This window comes from Rosa chinensis, chromosome 4, assembly GCF_002994745.2.
Source record: "Rosa chinensis cultivar Old Blush chromosome 4, RchiOBHm-V2, whole genome shotgun sequence".
NCBI classification, from domain to species: Eukaryota; Viridiplantae; Streptophyta; class Magnoliopsida; order Rosales; family Rosaceae; genus Rosa; species Rosa chinensis.
This window is the reverse complement of record NC_037091.1, coordinates 66,020,242-66,040,118: the sequence shown is the minus strand read 5'-3', so window position 1 is coordinate 66,040,118 and position 19,877 is coordinate 66,020,242. Positions and strand designations below refer to the sequence as shown.

Genomic DNA, 19,877 nt, shown 5'->3' with positions numbered 1-19,877 from the left:
TATTGTGGCTAGTATCTTTCATCTTTACATGATCAATAGCAGTCTACTTATTTTGAAATGGCTATTATGACTGCCTACTATATTTGGAAAGCTAGGAATAATTCAATTTTCAGAGACAAGCATACAAAACCTAAACAGGTTCTTTTCACTTCTGCTACGATGCTTCAGAATTACATAAGTTGTAATCCTCCTACTTCTAAGATTGGCCCTTCTAATGAAATAATTATTAGGCATCCTCCCTCTGTTGGGAATCTGAAATTGAATTTTGATGGCTCTGTTATAAATAATCTTGGTGTTGCTGGATATGTTTTTCGGAATGCAAAAGGTGTTCTTGTGTTAGTAGCCTCAAAGAAATTAGGCCATACTGATTTTCTCACTACTGAAGCTTCTGCACTTAGGGCTGGTTTAATTGCGGTTTGGTTACATGGTTTTACTAATCTGGAGATGGAGGGAGACTCTAAAATTCTACTGGACAGTATTTCGGGTGCTTGTCAAAACCCTTGGAAGTTACAATCTCTTTTACAATATATTAGAATTTTGGCGGATTGTCACATTCAAGAATGTCAAATGTGAAGCAAACTTTCTTGCAATGCTATAGCCAAATCTGGTCATCATCTTGGAGTTCAATCATGGAGCCACTTTTTACCTTTGTTAGCTAGTCAAGCCTTCCATTTTGATAATTTGAGTTGTGGTTATATTATCGAAAATTTGGATAAATCACAGTGAGAATTGATATTTTCAAATTGATTAGTGCATGTTTTTAATATCATTGATTGAATCTTGGGTAAGATTAAATTTATTTCAAAGTATTGAAATTTTAAAACTCGAAACTGTTAAATTAATAATTTTATGTGATATATTTTGCCTTATTAATAAGCTAATTAAGTAACCACCTAGTGTGGTAAAATTAATCAAGCTGCTTAAGATAGAATCTGCATGTCTAGCATTCGACTCCCAACTTCCATTAGTTTGTGACTAACAGGTTTGAAGGGTTTTATTAATGCGCTTGCGATGAGAAATTAGTGTGTACTAATTGAGGTGGCTATCGATAAAAAAAATAAAGGGTTATTATCACAAATGGTACCTGAATTATACCTCAATCTTATCGATGGTACATGAACTTCAATTTTGATCACAACCAGTACCCAAACTTTTCGATTTTATTTTAAATGGTACCTAGAGCCACCTCCGGTCACTATTCTGACTAAAAACTGCATGGGAGGCAATCATAGTGTTGATTTTTGATGATTTCAAGGGTTGCAATCATATATAGTAATAATCCAAGTCTTGAACTTTTTTAATTTTTTTTTAGATTTAGCTTTTTTGGCCGGAATAGTGACCGAAGGTGGCCTTAGGTACCATTTAAAATGAAATCGAAAAGTTTGGGTACTGGTTGTGATCAAAATTGAAGTTCAGATACCATCAATAAAATAGAAGATAAGTTCATACAGCATTTGTGATAATAACCCAAAAATAAAATAAGGGGCCGTTACCTTCACTTCTACTCTTGTTTTATGAAAGAGGGGAAAAGGCCGTTACTTTCGCGGTCATTCAGTTTCCATCAGAGTCGATTATCGATACATGCAACTCTCTGCTCATAACTGTTTCGATTCTTCGTCATCTTCGATCTTCGTGAATCACCAGCTCAATCATACTCTCAGAGCTTCTACGATCCCAGGTTTTTTTTTTTTCTCAGTTCCCTTGCAAAATCCCATTTCTTCAGTTCAATTCACTGAATTTCGGATTTTTTCTGGTAAATTTGTGGTGTATAGTTTGGAAATATGGATTGAATATGATGCAAGAATTATAGGGAGATAATCAAAAAGAGGGATAATTGGATTGAATTTGATTGATTGATCGAGGATCAATGGTGACTCCGGTGCCTCCAGGGCCACCTAGACCTGGTAATCATCCACCAAACCCTAATGTTAACCCCAATACCCAATCTTTATCTGATAATATGCAAAATTTGAATCTCAATCGGCCGCCACCGCCTTCAATGCCCCATCCTAGACCTTCATCGACGCCGTATCCGGCGCCATTTTCTAGGCCTGGCCCTCCTACTCCGGCGCCGGTGCGGCCTTCTGGACCCCCACCGCCTTCATTTCCTCCGGGAAGGCCTTCTGGCCCGCCTGTTAGTCAAAGTCATCCTTCTCCACTTGGCTACAGACCACCTCCTCCTACCGGTACTTTCCCACCGAACCGTCAAATGGCACCACCTCCGCCACCGCCTGGTGCCCGACTGGGCGGGATGGGGCCTCCTCCTCCAGTTATGCCTTCAGCAGGTGCTGTGATGAATAATGGGCCGCCGAATTTTGCACCAGGAGGTTTCCAGGCTGGGCCACGTTTTCCTCCTCCAGCTGGGATTGCATCACAACTGACGCCGCCGCCTCCTCTCGGACCTCCAACAGCAATGGCAGGAGCTTGGGCGCCACCGCAGCCTCAAACCATGCATGCTTTTTTGGGCAGTGCTAGTCCTCCAGTGCAACAGCAGCGATCACCATTTGCAGGGGCAGCCCAACCTCCTTCAGTTCCTTCTTATGGATCACAACCTTGGTCAATGCAACCCAACCAAGTAAGTCTCGAAGACTCTTACTTTTATTGGTTGCCAAAGATTGTAAGTTTATTGTTGGAAGTTGATTGAAGTATGCACAGGATGTTCTATTTGACTACTATGAAATGTGTTCAATATGTAGTAGCTCTTCAATTAGTAGCTTAGTGCTGAAATGCTCTTTGCAAGAAGATAAGGCTTATGAATCATATAATGCATGTATTGCTTCAATCTTCACAGAACAGTTCTATTGAATAGATTGAATTGTTTTAGGTGCCTCCACCTCCACCAATTTCCCAATTTCCCCAAGCACCTAGAATGTTGGGAATGCCACCACCCATGCCAAATCAGTCTATGACTGCCATATCACACGCTGTGGGTCAAACTGGAGCCCCAGTGGCAGGTCCATCTAAGATTGATCCTAGTCAAATTCCGCGACCCATTCCAGATTCCTCCGTTGTTCTGCATGAAACTCGCCAAGGCAATCAGGCCAACCCTCCTCCGGTATTTCTGATTTGATTTGTGATTTCTCAAATTTAGTTAAAGTCTCTGGCACTTCATTTTCTTCCTCAATATTTGATTATTTTGTATGGGCATGCTGCAAAATTGTTTAGTAATTCTTCAGTTCTTACTAAATGTAATTTTCTTCTCTTTTGAAGCCTGCTACAAGCGATTACATTGTCAGAGACACTGGAAACTGCAGCCCACGTAATATGAGGTGCACTATCAATCAGGTATGTAGAAATTACTAACAAACAAATGATTTTGTTATTCATTATTTGAGTCCAGCGTGTTATCTGAAAAGTTCATTATTTGAACACAATTTCTTTACATATCTGCTTTTTTATTTCAACAGATCCCATGCACTGCTGACCTCTTGACGACATCAGGGATGCAGTTGGCTTTGCTGGTCCAACCCTTGGCCCTTCCTCATCCTTCTGAAGAGCCCATACAAGTAATGCATTAATATTAAATAGAAAAACTTCTATGTACTACTTGATCATGATACATGTAAGCTTACTTGTCTGTTTGTCAGTGAGTCATGAATTCAGATCTGAAGGATGACCCAAATTTTGGAATTACTCCCTCTTTGCTGGTATTTGAGGATTCCATATTTTGTCTTCTTACTCAACAAATTTTTCTCGTTATAGGTCATGGATTTAGGTGAAAGTGGTCCTGTTCGTTGTTCTCGTTGCAAAGGCTATATAAATCCTTTCATGAAGTTCATTGATCAGGGAAGGCAGTTCATCTGCAACTTGTGTGGTAAGTAACTTAGTACAACTTATAATTGTCTTTATTTGTTATATATCTTGTAGCGCGCACACACACAGACACATATATTTTTTTTTCCCAGAAGTAAGTCTTAGCACAACTTGTGTGGTAAATAACTTGGTACAAATTATTACATCTGTTTTTCGGAATATAGAAGTTTCCGTATAGCATATGCTGACAATCATGGAGTCATGTGAATAACTACAGCTTAGTGGCATCCAGAATGGTCCTTTGTTAACAAAGAAATCGTCTTTTATTGTCATTGATGGCATGTGGACTTGGCTGTTTATTGCATCACAAACCTGGTTTACAATGAATAGGTTAATTTGCAGGATTTACTGATGAGACTCCCCGTGACTACCACTGCAACCTTGGTCCAGATGGTAGGCGTAGAGATGCTGATGATAGACCCGAGCTTTGTAGAGGAATGGTGGAAATTGTTGCTCCAAAAGAATACATGGTTAGTTAACTAACAGGATTTTTTAGGTTTAGATATATTCCTGTTTCATTTCTGCATTCTTAGGAGTGTATAATATTATATGACAATGTGAGATTAAGTACAGAACCAGTGGGAAGCCTAATGATATGCACGCTTTTAAGTCCACTAAAGGATTCAACTAACAGTCTGCCTTAACTTAGTAGCCAAATGTTGATAATAATATGGATCATGCTGCCCTGATAATGCATCATTTACTGCCTATTGTTTGTCTTTTTTTGTAATCTGGTTTTGTTGTCTAAATTGTAAGGTGGCTAATTGGCAATGACTGCCTCTTTCCCTGTGAAATCTTATTGTTTTTAATCAGTTTAATGGTTTATTCTTTTCTTCTTCAATTATACTACCAACAGTGTTGCATTCAAACTTAATTATTATGTTCTAGGTGCGTGATCCAATGCTGGCTATGTATTTCTTCCTTATTGATGTATCCATGAATGCCATACAAACTGGAGCAACTGCAGCTGCATGCACTGCAATCAGTCAAGTTATTTCCGATCTTCCTGTAAGTTTCATGCCTATTCATAGAATGCTGAACCATGTCATTATAGGACATACTTGTGACTTTTATCTTGCTGCTTTCTATTTTTAGATTCATTATACTTGAATTCCTCATCAAACAGCATCTCTACTTTTTAAAGTTCTTACAACAACATTCTTGGTGGGGTTTATTTTGCCACTGATGTAATTGATAATTCTGTTATTACAGGAAGGTCCTCGGACAAAGGTGGGAATTGCAACATTTGACTGTACTATTCATTTTTATAATCTGAAACGTGCTTTACAGCAGGTAAATATATGGTGTTGTTACAGTTAGTGTACTTTTTCACAATAAACTTTGTCACTCATGCACATTTCTGCAACAAAAGGTTGCTTTCTGAAATTTTGTTTAATATGTTTTGTAGCCATTGATGCTCATTGTTCCTGATATACAAGATGTTTATACTCCTCTGGAGACTGATGTGATTGTTCAGCTTTCTGAGGTTAGCTTCAGACTTTAGGATATATGTAAAGGCAATATCTTAGCAGTCCTGGATGAGCAAAGCTTCACTTGTTTTGACAAACATCCAAATATGTTACAATTGATTTCTCGGTTGTTTATGATGTGGATTCAGTGCCGTCAGCATTTAGAGCTACTGCTTGAAAGCATCCCATCCATGTTTGAAAATAACAAAACAGCTGACTCAGCCTTTGGTGCTGCAGTCAAGGTATGGTATCCATATCTTCTTTCTTCTGGTCTCAGTGAGTTAAAAAATTCATGTGAGACGGCAAAAAATGTAAAATTGGAGTTCCTGCTACAGAGGAATTACAGAGTGCATTTTTTTAATGCTTTCACCCTTTGCTTCCTATTTTCTAGGCTGCATTCTTGGCAATGAAAAGTAATGGAGGAAAACTTTTGGTATTTCAGTCAGGCAAGTTCAGAGACATTTTTTAGTGTTATGAACCTGCTTTTTGCAACCATGCATTTTATTCTTATCATTGGCGATTTATAAAATTTTTGCAACATCTGTTTTCATCCAAATACTTTCTAGACCATATATATCTTGTTCATTTCATAAGGATTTTCTCATCTCACTTGTGACCTAAATAGTATTTGGACAATAAACCATTCAATATTTTCTGATAAATTAGGCAATGCTGTCTACAGTATTGCCATCTGTTGGGACTGGAGCCCTTTCCGCTAGAGAGGCTGAAGGAAGAACGAATACTTCTGCTGGTGAGAAGGTATCAATATTTGAATAGCTTTTATTTATTGAAGCTTTTAGTTTTTCTGTTTTCTTTTTCTTAGTACTTGGTTCTTTTTTGTTTATAAAATTGTATTCTTGGGTAGTGCCTCCTTTGTACTCCATTCCGGTAGTTACATAATTTTGAAAACAATAATTAGAAATGTTAGAGTGTGAATTCCTCTATCTATACCAATTTTGTATTGTTCCTTCATCTTCTCTCTTCCATGTTGACAAGTACCAATTTTTATGACACAATATTGTTCTTATGTTTTTGAATGTTTGTTTTCACTAGGAGGCCCATAAATTACTTCAACCAGCCGATAAGACTTTAGAATCAATGGCAATGGAAGTTGCTGAGTATCAGGTAAGATTTTAATTGTTCTGTTGATATTTGTAGATGCTGATGTGCATATTTGTTGGGCTAATTGTTTTTGTCTTGACATGTCACAGGTTTGTGTAGATATTTTTATTACCACCCAGACTTACATGGACATAGCTTCTATCTCTGTCATCCCAAGAACTACTGGTGGACAGGTAATTGAAATCTCTGTTCTTGCATTTTTTTAATTTTTTTTTTCAAATTCTGGTTCATTGATTCCATGTTTTAGCCATGTGGAATTCAATTAATGGCGCTAGCCATGATTTTTGTAGGTGTAAATTCGGCATACTTCAGGGTTTGACTTTGCTTCTTTTCCTATCTGTCCAGATCTATTACTATTACCCTTTCTCTGCTGTTACTGACACTGCAAAGATCTACAATGATCTTAAATGGAATATTACAAGGCCTCAAGGTTTTGAGGCAGTGATGCGTGTGCGATGCAGCCAGGTAACTTTTGTGGAGTACCAATATGCCCGCTTTCTCGCCCTAGCCTTTATAGTTATAGCGAAGCATATGCTTATCATTTGCTCTGTACTGCTGAGTATCTTTTGTCTTTTCTAACCTATTGAAGGGTCTCCAAGTTAACGAGTACCGCGGGAACTTCTGCAAGCGCATTCCTACAGATGTTGACCTACCTGGGGTTCGTTATATCTTCTGAAACACCAGTACAAATACATTTATACTGCTCATACAAACATACAACGTGTTCTGAATGCATGCATGGTCTTTCTAGATGATATTTGAATCTTTTTCTCCACCATGGCCCTAGGTTTATATGTGAAGTTACTTTTCTTTTGCTCCTTTTTTTTACCATAACTGTTTAATCTCAATTACTGGTTTGTGTTTTACATTCTCTTACAGTGTCTGAATTATATTGAAATGTTACTTTGGCTTTATATGATTTGTTTTATTACCTGCCTTCTAGGTAAGCTTATCTATTTCTTGATTGTGCAGATTGACTCTGACAAAACTATAATGGTAACCCTAAAACATGATGACAAATTGCAGGACGGCTCAGAATGTGTGTTTCAGGTACTTTTTGTTTGGAAGTAGAAATAATTGGAGCTTTAATTATACTTAATGTTAAAAGAAAATGATAGTTTTCCTTCCAAAATCATTGTTCTTTCCATTGTCCAGTGTGCGCTTCTGTACACTACTGTGTCTGGCCAAAGAAGGATTCGAGTTTTAACACTAGCCCTACCATGCACAAGTATGCTGAATAATCTTTTCCGCACAGCTGATTTGGATACTCAGTTTGCTTGTATCTTGAAGCAAGGTATTTAGTTTCATATTTGCTTGTATCAATGTAGTTTTTTCTAAAGCCTTTATACCATGCATTACAATTCAGTGAATTCACCCTAAGTTGTGAATGATTTTTACTTTTGTGCTGCACTGACTTGTGCAGAAGTGCCTATTTTTATCTCTTATATGTCAGCATATTTATTATTTTGGTTTTGGTGGGAAATGATCCTTACAATATATTTTCTGATGATTCTTTGCAGGGGCTAATGAAATCCCTTCTAGCCCACTCCTGCAAGTCCGTGAACGACTGACTGACCGTTGCATCAGCATTCTCTGTTCTTATCGTAAATTTTGTGCTACAGTAACATCAAGTGGACAACTTATTCTTCCAGAAACACTGAAGCTTCTACCTCTATACATCCTTGGTATCTTCCCTTATGCTTATAAGCTTATAGTTTATTTTGTGTAGTTTATTGAAGGCTCCATGTTACACCTTTATTAAGCTGATATGATTTCTTTGTCCAAATATTTTTGTAACACGTGTTTTGCGAACAACAAACAAAGTTTTAGATCTGTTGGATCATTGTTTAAGAAAGCTAACTACAGAAACCTAGAGACCTAATTGCTAATAAATGCTAACTACATGGACCTGATTGGAAAAATTGTAATTACAGAGACCTAGTTGAAAAGCGATTCAAACTGAAGGGATCAATTTGGTCATTTCAAAGATATAAATGCATAATTTTCCTTTGTTTATGAATCTTTTGAGGCATATCTTGTTCTTTTGCAATGCCTGGACTATATTAAGCATGGTCTTCTCACTCTTCTGTTAGCATGTAAGCAGGCATTCAAGTATAAAAGTCAGCCTCTTACAAGTCTGTACATGTTATGATAATTGTGTTTCTTTATCTTCTTTGTCAGCTTTAACGAAAAGTACGGGATTGCGATCTTCTGGGAAAATAGATGAACGATCTTTTTGGATCAACTATGTGTCCTCTGTTTCCACTGCTTTAGCAGTAGCACTTGTTTATCCACGGATGCTGGCAATCCACAACCTTAATTGTAAGGTCTGAAGTTGTCCAACACTGTGGTGCTTTCTATATACCACAGCAACCCACCGTGTACTTGCTTTCAAATCATACTCCTAAAACCACTAGTAACTTTTTGTTAATTGACAGGATGACGCATCTCTTTGCCCTTCTGCAATTCCACTTTCTAGTGAGCATATCAGTGATGAGGGAATTTATCTTCTCGAAAATGGAGAGGATTGTCTAATTTATGTAGGGAGCTCAGTTGATCCAGATATCTTGAACAAGTTGTTTGGAATTCCCTCAGTTGATGAAATTCCTACTCAGGTACATCTTATGAATAATGCAACAAGTTATCATTTTATAAGTAATGTCTGCAGAGTATTCTTGGATCTGAATGCCAGGAACTTTCATTAATTCTTGGAGCACAGGAGTTGAGCTCCTTGATGAAGACTTGAACACAATTCTTGTGATTTAGCTAGGTTTAGTATTTGCTAATAATTTGAATATTCTGAAACTGTGATTAATTCTTGTACTATTGGAGAAAATATTTAAGGCATAAACTTAGATTACTCGGGTGTTAGGGGGATACTTTGTCTGGGTCTGAATATGTCATTGTAAAGATATATGTTCTATAAGAAGTGCTCTTGCAGTGGTTGGGTGCTTATTTGCTCCCAGTTCCTCTTGTTTACAAGATGATTAACATGGTTATCTAGGCCATTTATGGATTATACACGATGTCTGTTAGACATGAGACCAGGGGCGGAACTAATACAAGGCCTGAGGGGGTTCAGACCACCCACCCCAACATTTGTCTATATCTTCAATGAATCAGTTATACCTCATATAACTAAATAGAAGTTGGTCTTAATTCAATCAATTATATCGAAAATGAGTTTTGTTTTTCTTAGGTTAAATTTAGTATATTAAATGTTATTCTCTATACTCACATGTTTTATGTCTTGACCCCCCCCCCCGGTTTCAAATCCTAGTTCCGCCCCTGCATGAGACTGAGTTATACATATGGAAATTCATCCTCAAGTTATATCATATGGACATCATCATTTAATGGCTAATTCTCTTTGTGCACAGTTTGTCCTGCAGCAGTATGACAATCCATTCTCAAAGAAACTAAATGATTTGATAAATGAGATACGACGCCAAAGATGTTCCTACCTCCGGTATGTTTCTATATTTCTTTACTTCTGGTACTTTTTTTTTTCTCTTCTCTAAATCACTGGGGGCCACCCAGGTGGTAGTCACCCTCATTTTCGCTAGGATGGCCATTGTGTTAGACCTGGCAACCTGCTGCTCTTTAATTTCTTACCAGAAGAAAGAACCAGACAAATATTTCCTACTCTCTTTAATTATATGATGTCTCAACTAATTGAAGTTTAAATTAATCCTCATTATTTTCTTACAGCTTGAAGTTATGCAAGAAAGGAGATCCATCAGGTCAGTGTTTTAGAAAACCCTTTTATACACTACCTCTACCTACTTCTTGGCGACTATTATGTAATTATTTGCAACAGCATCCAGATTATACCCTTTGCATCATTTCTTTTTTGAGACAAATATACCCTTTGCATCATATTTGTTCCTTTTTATTAGACTGTGTCAATCAGATCTTTTTTCCTTTTTCATTTCTACGTAGCTCCCCTTGCTCAATCATCTCTTTTATTGGGCATCAATACATACTCAATTAGAAATATATGTGAAGCTATGAACAAACTGGATGAATATAACTTAGCAGGGTAGCTGCATAATTTCAATCATGTGATGTATGCAAGAAAGAGGTGTGTTTGTGCCTCTTCTTTTGTCATCACTGTTATCAGAGTAAAGGAGGGTGTCTCTGTCTGATCAGTGTGACACATCTGTGAACGTAATTTGTATTGGAAGTTAGTAGTCAATGCATTCAAGTTTCCATTCTTCTTTCCCCAGGGATGCTTTTCTTCTCTTATATCGTAGAAGACAAGAGCTCGATTGGCCTCTCATATGTTGAGTTCCTAATACATATCCATCGGCAAATTCAAATGAAAATGTGATCACTTAGCTTCTTCGGTTGTGTTACAAGTTTTGATTGATACGCTCCTGCTTGGGCCATCGCCCATTGGTACAAAACGATAAAGGTCAGCTCCTTGCTACTCAAATGAACACTTTGCCCATCACAAATTAGTTACTACTTACTAGTGCAGTGAAAAGTGCAGCTGAGTTGTTTGCCAAAGAAAACAAAGCTGAGTTTTGGTGTGAGATTTGTATGGTTTTCTTTCAGTGGTAATTGGTAAATGTGGACAAATTCAAGTATTACATCTTACAGTAAAGATGTTGTACAACCTATTTCATCTCCAGCCTCTTTCCTTTTTCTTCCTGTCCTTTGTATTTATAGGCCCCCTCAAAAGGGGGAAAATAGAATTATGAAATTATTGATCAAGTTTTAAATTAGTTATATATTTAAGAGATAAATGCTTGCATGTATTATCATACTTATAAGTGCTAGACTGACAATTGACCTTGTAAAATTTCCCTTATGAGTTATGACATTGAATCAGACCTTTCACAGTAAATGTAATAAATACCGATCGCAGAGTTGCTATTTACATCGTACACAACATAGGCAATTTGAAGTCCAATAGCTAAGCCCCAAGCCTCAGTTATAACTTATAAGAACATCACCATGGTTACGGAAAAATTCAAAAAAAAGAAGAGTTGCTAAATTTTACGCAGGCGAGGCAAGCAGAGACCAATTTCGATGGTCTAATCATACGGTGTCTCTAGCACCATGGAAGCCGACATCGTAACTTTTCTCCAAAAAAAAAAAAACTGGGATCTTAATTTTTCACTCAAAATTGTGGGTGAAAAATATTCTCGCAAAACTCCTCTTATATTTAAACTAGAACTTTTAAACACTTGTCGAACTGACAGAACTCAAAATTCTCAATCTAATTTTTTTATATGTTTGACCAAAAGAAAATTTATATGATTTGTCAAAGAACAGAACCCAAAACAAAAGGCCCTGGGCCTTGGGCCCCCATTTGTACAAACAAAGCCCAGAAAGCCGTTATCAAGGTGGGAGTTCTGCTTTCGTCGAACACAGTGGCGCTTCCGTTCTCCGAAGTCGAGAAGTCGAGAAAAATGGCGGTGGCGGACGGCGGAAGAGAGATAGAAACAGAGCTGAGCAAGAAGAAGGAAATGACGCCATGGGAGCAGCACTCTGCCGTCATCAGCATCCCTCGCTTCGACTACAACGCCCCTTCGTCTCTTCTTCATCACTCCCACTCCGGCTTCCTCATCACCTGCCCCATCAGTCTGTAACTAAATCTCACTCTCCTAATCTACACTTCAATTCATTACCTCTAAATCCTAATTTCAATTGTCGGCTGTTTTCGATTTTATCAGAGCGGGAGAAAAGCGCCACTAAAGAAGCAATCTCCCTCTTTGCAAAGGTAGAAATCTTGGATTCTGTATTACATTTATTTGTTAGTGATGAGACTGTTGTATGGTCAGAAAATTCGTGTCTTTTACTTTTTTTTTTTACAGTATATTCAGTGCTGTAATAGTAGCGGTAGTGAAGAAAATTCGGCTTCTAAACGAAGGAAGCTTTCGGAGGAAAATGTGGATGGTCAGGATAGAGCGAATGATAATGATGGTATGAGTTGTACTTGTTTAATGCTATTCAATTCCGGTGGCTTTCGGTTGTTGTTGTGATATGAGTTGTTTGTGATCATAGTGGCAGGTGGTGATGTTGAAGAAGGTGCTTGCTCTCATGTGATGGTGGATACAGATGGAGAGACAGGTCCTCTTCTTAAGCTAGTTAAGCTGACAAAGAGTGGTTTGCTTCTCTTTATTTTCGGCAAAAATGTTTCTCCTGATGTCGTTGGGATTGTTTCAAAGATTGTAAAGTCTGTGGAATCCGGGAGCTCTGGTTCACTTCTGTGAGTAGATAATTTGGCTTTTTGGCACATACTTTGTTCTATAAACAGTTTATGCATGTAGTGGAATCTTAGATAGATGTTTTGGGTTTTTAGCATTCATTATAAAGTGATAAGCTTCACATGTGTTGTAATTTTCTTTTTGCTATACCTGCATTTACCAAGCTGCATTTTAAAGTCGGTTGCTTTTCTGTTGCTCTGTCTTTAGGAGGAATAACTGCATAAAAACAAGAAAGATGAGAAATAAAACCAATGATAAAGCTGCAGTGCAGTATTATAATCCTAGCAAATCTGTTGGTTGAACCTAGTTAAAAAAACCCTTTGTTGAAGTTGTGCTTTATATTCCGTTATTCTCATATGTTGATGACTTTTCGATCATCAACTCAAAGATAGGAAGAAGTAGACCAAAATGCAACTTCAAAATTACACCAAGTACTAAAGAGAGATGAGCAGAGGTTAACCCTTAATTGTATTCGTACTGACCTTTCAAACATACTAGCTGTTATCTCCTACCTCAAGTTAGCATTCGTTCATAAAAGAGTATAGCAGAAAAGGTCCAGTTTTTGGGTATAACAACTCAATACTTGCTTTTAAAGTTTTGGTATGTACTATATACAATACTAAGAATTCGCAGTTCTTTGGTGCAGTTGGTGTAATCGTATTTTCCCTATCCAAGCTACTTGTAGTTTGAATGAAAAGGAACTGCGTGAAGTTGTATCAAATCTTGTTCTTCAATTTATGAAAGATAATCAAAAACTTGTGCGGCCCATAAAGGTAAAATTGATCCCTCTGTTTCCCGTTTTTTCTAGATATGCATTAATAATGATTATTGTGACAAGTCTATGTGAGACATTGTTTGTTTCTTTACCAATTAGATGTCTGAGGCTCTACATGGATATAGGTAAATGAACTGTTACTGATAAAGTAATCTGGGGTTCACATCCAAAACCAATTGGCAATGGATGGAGTGGTCCAAACCCTTATAAACTCATAGGCAAGGTCCCATTTTTCCCATGTGGGATGATATATATTCTCAACACGCCCCCGCACATGTGGCGAATTTTCAAGCCATACATGTGGACAACTTTTGGGTGACGTGGAGCCCGTGTGGCCGTTAAGCATGCACACGTGGGTAACCCGCTCTGATACCATGATAAAGTAATCTAGGGTTCACATCCAAAACCAATTGGCAATGGATGGAGTGGCCCAAACCCTTATAAACTCATAGGCAAGGTCCCATTTTTCCCATGTGGGATGATATATATTCTCAACAGTTACCTTTGACATACCAAAAACAAAATAAATACAACAATTTTCTTTCGGTCTTTTTTCCTCTCCTGTCTAAGGGCATTCCGAGTTTCTATGCTTTGGCCTATTGATTCATTGGTAATCTGATATCAAATTGTGATCTGTGAAAGAGTTCATTGCTTATGCCCATCTATACTTGTTACATTATTATAGGCAAGGATCTGTTTCTTCAGAAACCTATAAAAGGGGGCTTTAATTAGTGTATGGGGGTTTATAACATTTATCTTTTTACCTGATCTTGTAGTTTGCAATTGGCTATAACAGAAGAGGATTAGAGACAGAATTGAACATTCCAACAGAAGCCCCAAATGCACTTGAGTTGTTGGACCGTAACAAATGCTTTGCTTTAGTGGCTTCTGCAGTTAAAGATGTTGTATCAGATTCAGTGGTGGATCTCAAAGCTCCAGAGGTGAGAACTCCCTTCCCTTTACTTTCCCCTTTTTACATGGTCTCATTTCTGTAAGAATTTTACTTTGGGCCTGTATTTTATGTTTGTTCTAACTATTAAACTAAATTTACAGCTCTCTGTTCTTATTGAGCTACTGCCCCTCTCTGGTATACCAAAAGGGTCTTTAGTGGTTGCTGTATCAGTTCTTCCTCAAAACGTTGTTAGTGCAAAGCCAAAACTATCCATCAAGGCACTGATTTCTGATACCAGGACAAAGGGTGAAAAGGCTTGAGCAACGATTAAATTTTTTTACCCCAATGTATCGAGAATTGGTGCTGTACTTGTGTTAGATATGTCATAAATTTTTTATTCAGCTGGTTTTTACAGTTTGTCACTTTGTTGTACCCCAACCGCTTTATAATTGTGGTTGATTTTCTTTGGCTGGTCTTTCTTCTGTAGCATTCCCCATGGTTTGGTGTGTCCTATGCTATCATCATTTCTGAAAGACCAAAATTTATGAGGCATCGGTGTTGCTAAAAGACATGGAAATTGCTATGAAACTGATGGAAAACTGTCATCTTTCTTCTTCTTTTCTTTTTTTCTTCTTTTTTTCTTTCAACTCCATGAAGTTTTCCGTACCATTTTGGCCTATGCAAAAACAAAGTCCAAAAGTTCATAATTAGAAACACTGTAAGGGACAGTGACCAGCGATTCTTAGCTCTGAGAATGAAAGGTTAGTATAGCAACTGAAAGATCAAACGTATATGCTTAGTTCTAGCAAAATGCGCCTGTTTTTTTTTTTTTTTTTTTTTTTTTTGGTCGGTAAAATGAGATTTTTATGGTAAGAATTGGCAATTCCTTGGCGCAGTTGGTGAACTAGTCGTTTTGTTTGTAAATGATCTGACCATAGGTTTTTTGCCCTTTTGAAAACCGAGCATCAGCCATAAGCTAGAAGCCAGTAATAGCATAATGGGGGATTGGGGGCAATGCGTCAGACTCAGATCCACATTTTATGTGAGAAATGATTGAGACATTGATAGGTCCCTTTCTCCTTTATATAATTCTTTGACCAGATGAACAATGTCTCCCTGTCGTCAGCATGGATATGCTTCAAGCTTCGCTTCTTTTTCCACATGGGTTGGCTCTGCGACTGTAAGCAAGCAAATGGTAATTTGCAATGCGACGGTAAAGATCATAGCTGTGGTTTTCATCTACCGGCGGTAATAACTTCCCGAATTTTAACTTTTACTTGATCTTGTAGTTGAAGGCAGCAGTTCGGCACGGTAGTACAATTTTTGGTGTGGTGTCTGCCATCAAACAAGTTGTTGTATGCAATTAGGGTTGGTGGACCTAAAATCCCCAGAATTCTATCGTGAATCTGATTCTCAACGAGGAAGGGACCATACGGTAAACATTGCAGTTAAGTGAAGGGTAATAGCTCTGTATCAAATTGAAATACTAATAGTTTCTTTTTTTTAACAGAGAAAACTACCCCTCTAGAATCAAAGTGGGATTTCAGTAACTAATAGCTAAACCTTACTAAATCCCATGAAGAACTGCAGCCAAGAAACTAGCACAAAACTAATAGAAAGTCCTAAATCCCATAGACTCGAATCTACTAGGCTAATCAGATGATTTTTTTTTTTTTTTTTTTTTTTACAGCTGATATCAGTTACCACAGAGAGCAATGGAAAGATTCAAATCAACACCACGACTTGCCGAAGAAAAGGCAGAACAGTCTTTATATTTTAATGATGAGATTGCACCACCCATCTCTTCACTTGAAGAAGCATTGCTCATGTGAGAAGAGGGATGAGGCAACGAGAGAGACAACGATAACTGACAGTCTCCACCTTCGGTGAGTGCTCTTCCTCTACTCTCCTGTTTATGCATTTTCAGTTCATGCTTTTCATCAATCTGAGGAACAAACAACAGCGTAGCATGTCTGTAAATACAAAATACTTGACCGACAAGAAATCGTCTAAAAGTTACATAATTCTGTATATTGTTGGTGTCGGTATAGCATTAAACAAGAGAAAAAAAAACAGTGAACATAGAGAGATGAAGCATATATGCTCTATGATTCAATGCAAAGTTATGATCCTAGTGACGCAAAGCTTTTCTTGCTTGCAAAGAAGTAGTACTATCCTATCCTGTTTGCTCAAAAGTTGTTAAATGAGGACCATTTTGAATTTGGCTCACTCATAATAGGGGAGGGGTCCCCAGTTTTTCCCATATTTATTCACACAAATGAGAATGGAGTCAATGGACCACAGAATGTAAAGAGTTTCTAGCAACCGAAACGTGGACAACAAATTTCTGTACAATGGTAGCTCATGTAAATGACAAACCCACAAGAAGAAAAGCTCGCTAGACCTCAAAAACAATGTAGGGGTGGTGCTTAAATTGCTGCACAACACAACTGGTTTTCAAGACTAGTCATTCTGGTCAGGGATAAATTGAATTCAACGGAAGGTAGGAGGGGAAAAATAGGAGGAACGAGGATTAAAAAGAAGGGACCTTTATTTTCCCATCTAGTAAAATTTGGAGGTACTTTGGACTAAGGAGAATCTGCCATAAGTTACGAACTACTACTGTTAAGCCATACACGTGACGTAGGTTGACTTTAAAAAAAAAAACTAAAGTTGGAAATTTGAAACCAGTACTAGACACTTCATTAAAGAAAAATTGAGAGTATAACGAGAACGGTTTTTGTTTGCTGGGTACCTTGAAGAAATCAGATTCCTGCAATGCAGATTTGAAGAAGGGGTTGAAGTTGTAAAGAAAATGATGCTGCTGTGGCAGAGACACCCCATTTGCCAGCACCCCGCCGTAATCATTAAAAGTGTACGGTGCCGTTTCATGTGTTGTTTGGCTCCATTGCCGCTGCTGCTGCTCTGAGACTGAACAGCTCGTCGTCTCGATTCTAGCTCTGTAAAATATGAGAAATATTTTCAAACAAAAAGGAAGAAGAATATTATCAAGAAAAGCAAGCTAGCAAGCAAGTTCAGAAAAAGAAGCAAAGGTGGATGCTTTTTGTTTTCTTTCTCTATGACACTATCCTACTTTTTTGACATTGAGATTAGAAGCCTGATACAGCATCTGAAACACCTTCCCCTACTGAAAGACACTAAAGTAGTGCCTAGAGCCTAGCAGCTGAACACATATATATATGTGTGTAGGTTACTAAAGGAAATAAATAAAGGGGCTCACCTTTTTGAACTGCTGGGATTAGTGTAGATGGCCTGAGGATCTGATTCTCTGATGGGTTTTGACCGGCGTGGAACACTATAGATGACCTGAGGATCTGATTCCGGGATGAGTTTTGAAGCCGAGACCAAACCCATAACATTTACTTCATGATCAAGACACCCATCACTATGCTCTTCAAAACTTTGCTTTCTTTGCTGCGTGAAACTCCCATCTGAAATTAATTGAAAAAAAAAAAAAAAAACATTAATTTTATTGGAAAGAAAAGCGAAAAAAAGCAAATGGGTCCTGAACCCATTTTGGAGAAGATTTGATGACAGTGTGAACTGTGAAGTCTGAGAATAATGGGTTTAAGTTTCATGTAAAGTGCCAATACTAGGACATGGGAAAGGAAAATGGTTCACTTTTTCTCACACCCATTTGGGGCATCAACTAAGCAATAAAAAGGCAACAATTAATGAGGTGATGCTGCAGTATCATTTCAAACAAAAAACAAATGCTATCACTGGACAAAGCCCCAATGGAGGAAATAAAAAATGGACCATTACCAATACTAGTAATGCATTACACAATTGTGGAAGATCAAATTTTTACAAGAGCTGTGAAGAAATGGGTACCTGCAGGTGCTCTACTAAGGTCACCCCTCATGCTTCTAAACATCTGATCAAACCAAAGAGAGGAACAAACAAGTGAGCGTTGAATGTTATATTTAGAGGAAAAAAAGCACCAAAAAGATGGACTTGGACAGACCAAGATAATGAAGAGAGAAAAAAGCAATTACCTGGAGATGGCTTTTGACATGAGAAATGGTGAGTCCTTTGACATCCATAATCTGAAGAACAAGTTTTGGAGTAGCCTCTGAGAGGAAGAAAGACAGGAATCAATTTAAGGTTAGAAAAGAAATATATAGAACCGGGCTAAAAATTTAGAGATCAAAAGAAAATGAAGGAATAGATTGAAGAGAAAGAAAGCTACTTACTTTTATGGCCTCCAAGCCTCTCAATGGCTTGAACAAAGCAGTGATGAAGCTCAGGAGTCCACCTGAGACGAGGCACTTTGGATCTTATATAAGGCCTAACAGCACCATTTCTTCCACAGCTACTGCTAGTACTCATTTTTTTTCCTTCTCAAAACCCAGATAGACCAATAAAATCCAAACTTTTTCACCACCTGGGTCTTCCCCAAATCTTCTCGTGAGAAAAGTCCTATATGTTGTTCTAATCTGTCTAGCTAGCTCTTGGGTTTGGTTTTTAGAAGGAAAAGACTCGCTCTATTTTCAGATTTAACCTCTCAACTTTTAAGACTCAGAAACCAGTTGGAAGTGTCTATCTAGGTCTGTGGCAGCTAGCATTATAAGCACAGCCTTGGAAAGGAGGGAAGAAGAAGAAGAAATAGAGGAAGAATCTGAAGGGGACACTATGAGGAGAGAGAAACAAGAGAGAGATCACGAGAAAAGGATAAGACGGAGCTGAGGAAGGTCTGCAAATTCCTTAAAGAGTCTGATAATACCTCTTGCTATTGCTGCTGACCCTGCACTCTCTCTTTTGCCTTGCACTGCACTCTCTCTGTCAACCCATTTAATATGCTTTTCTCCATTTTCTTTCTTACCATCAAATAAATAAAAGAAAAACAGAAATGAATTTACTCTGTCACACAAATATCACGAGCTTCTGCAAAATCATTACCCCTGCCCTATTCCTCCTATAGGGCATACTAGCTAGTACGCCTCCTTAGTCCATACAACTGCTTCGCTTTGACCCTTCTCTCTCTCTCTCTCTCTCTCTCTCTCTCTCATTCATTAACTCGTCTCTGAATTCTGATACATACGCCAACGTCGTCATGATCACAAAAAAAGCCCCACGAAATTATTATTCTTTTGTCTTTCATCCTTTTCGTTTTTACGTATTTTTTTATATCTGAGAATTCAAAAGTGATGCATTGGGCGCACCCCCAATGCGAAAGGACGTCTTTGCCCTTGTAACTTGTCCCTTGTTTTGTAGAGGCGTAGAGCAATGGAGAACTTAAGTCCAAAATAGTAGGATGATGGAATATGGATGGGTTATGTTCCCAAAGGAGGACATGCGGTGGTCCTTGCTCCCTTGGGATGCCCTTAATTAAAACTATTACTTAATATTCTAAATTCAATTTGTATGTCCCGCTATTTTATTTTTCTTGCATGTCTTCTATAATTCAATAAACATGATGCCTTTTTTTGTGACTTTGTTTTGGTTTGATGGCTTTTTTTGTGACTTTGTTTTGGTTGCCAACTTTCTATTAGTGCAACATTTATCGGACAGTGTTGAAAGTCACGTGAATGAAATGTTAGGGATTTGAATTAATCACTCATGCA

The 19,877-nt window shown here is 37.9% G+C and overlaps 3 protein-coding genes and 1 long non-coding RNA gene across 7 annotated transcripts; 3 read left to right on the top strand and 1 right to left on the bottom strand.

The window, feature by feature from the left end:
- The first annotated feature begins 1,483 nt into the window (after positions 1-1,483).
- LOC112197354 (protein transport protein Sec24-like At4g32640) lies at positions 1,484-11,155 on the top strand. Of its 2 annotated transcripts, XM_024337979.2 has the most exons (25): positions 1,484-1,678; positions 1,773-2,575; positions 2,825-3,055; positions 3,211-3,285; positions 3,408-3,506; positions 3,703-3,814; positions 4,156-4,283; positions 4,702-4,821; positions 5,026-5,106; positions 5,222-5,299; positions 5,432-5,524; positions 5,674-5,728; positions 5,965-6,041; positions 6,336-6,407; positions 6,494-6,577; positions 6,750-6,869; positions 6,994-7,062; positions 7,377-7,454; positions 7,560-7,698; positions 7,925-8,089; positions 8,586-8,731; positions 8,843-9,019; positions 9,785-9,873; positions 10,116-10,147; positions 10,634-11,155. In XM_024337979.2, exons 2-25 carry the CDS (start codon positions 1,868-1,870, stop codon positions 10,735-10,737), a joined length of 3,132 nt encoding a protein of 1,043 aa, XP_024193747.1. In that variant the 5' UTR covers positions 1,484-1,678; positions 1,773-1,867; the 3' UTR covers positions 10,738-11,155. The 2 variants fall into 2 exon arrangements, with proteins under 2 accessions (XP_024193747.1, XP_024193748.1); XM_024337980.2 differs by lacking the exons at positions 9,785-9,873; positions 10,116-10,147; positions 10,634-11,155 and having other exon boundaries at positions 8,586-8,726; positions 8,843-8,984.
- Positions 11,156-11,721: 566 nt separating this feature from the next.
- LOC112197355 lies at positions 11,722-14,764 on the top strand. 2 transcript variants are annotated; one of them, XM_024337983.2, is made up of 7 exons: positions 11,722-11,996; positions 12,089-12,135; positions 12,230-12,338; positions 12,426-12,624; positions 13,269-13,395; positions 14,174-14,338; positions 14,451-14,764. In XM_024337983.2, exons 1-7 carry the CDS (start codon positions 11,825-11,827, stop codon positions 14,607-14,609), a joined length of 978 nt encoding a protein of 325 aa, XP_024193751.1. In that variant the 5' UTR covers positions 11,722-11,824; the 3' UTR covers positions 14,610-14,764. The 2 variants fall into 2 exon arrangements, with proteins under 2 accessions (XP_024193751.1, XP_024193750.1); XM_024337982.2 differs by having other exon boundaries at positions 11,724-11,996; positions 12,420-12,624.
- A 519-nt stretch (positions 14,765-15,283) lies between these two features.
- Positions 15,284-19,626, top strand: LOC121052906. 2 transcript variants are annotated; one of them, XR_005810199.1, is made up of 4 exons: positions 15,284-15,484; positions 15,579-15,748; positions 15,980-16,175; positions 19,528-19,626. It is a non-coding gene; the product is annotated as an uncharacterized LOC121052906 (long non-coding RNA). The 2 variants fall into 2 exon arrangements; XR_005810198.1 differs by lacking the exon at positions 19,528-19,626 and adding an exon at positions 17,074-17,209.
- LOC112198300 (myb family transcription factor MOF1) lies at positions 15,743-19,293 on the bottom strand. The gene is made up of 6 exons (XM_024339395.2): positions 18,507-19,293; positions 18,309-18,385; positions 18,145-18,187; positions 17,531-17,741; positions 17,045-17,249; positions 15,743-16,234 (listed from the first exon to the last, which is right to left on the bottom strand). The coding sequence occupies exons 1-6, from the start codon at positions 18,640-18,642 to the stop codon at positions 15,986-15,988; spliced, it is 921 nt and encodes a 306-aa protein (XP_024195163.1). The 5' UTR covers positions 18,643-19,293; the 3' UTR covers positions 15,743-15,985.
- Positions 19,627-19,877: the final 251 nt, after the last annotated feature.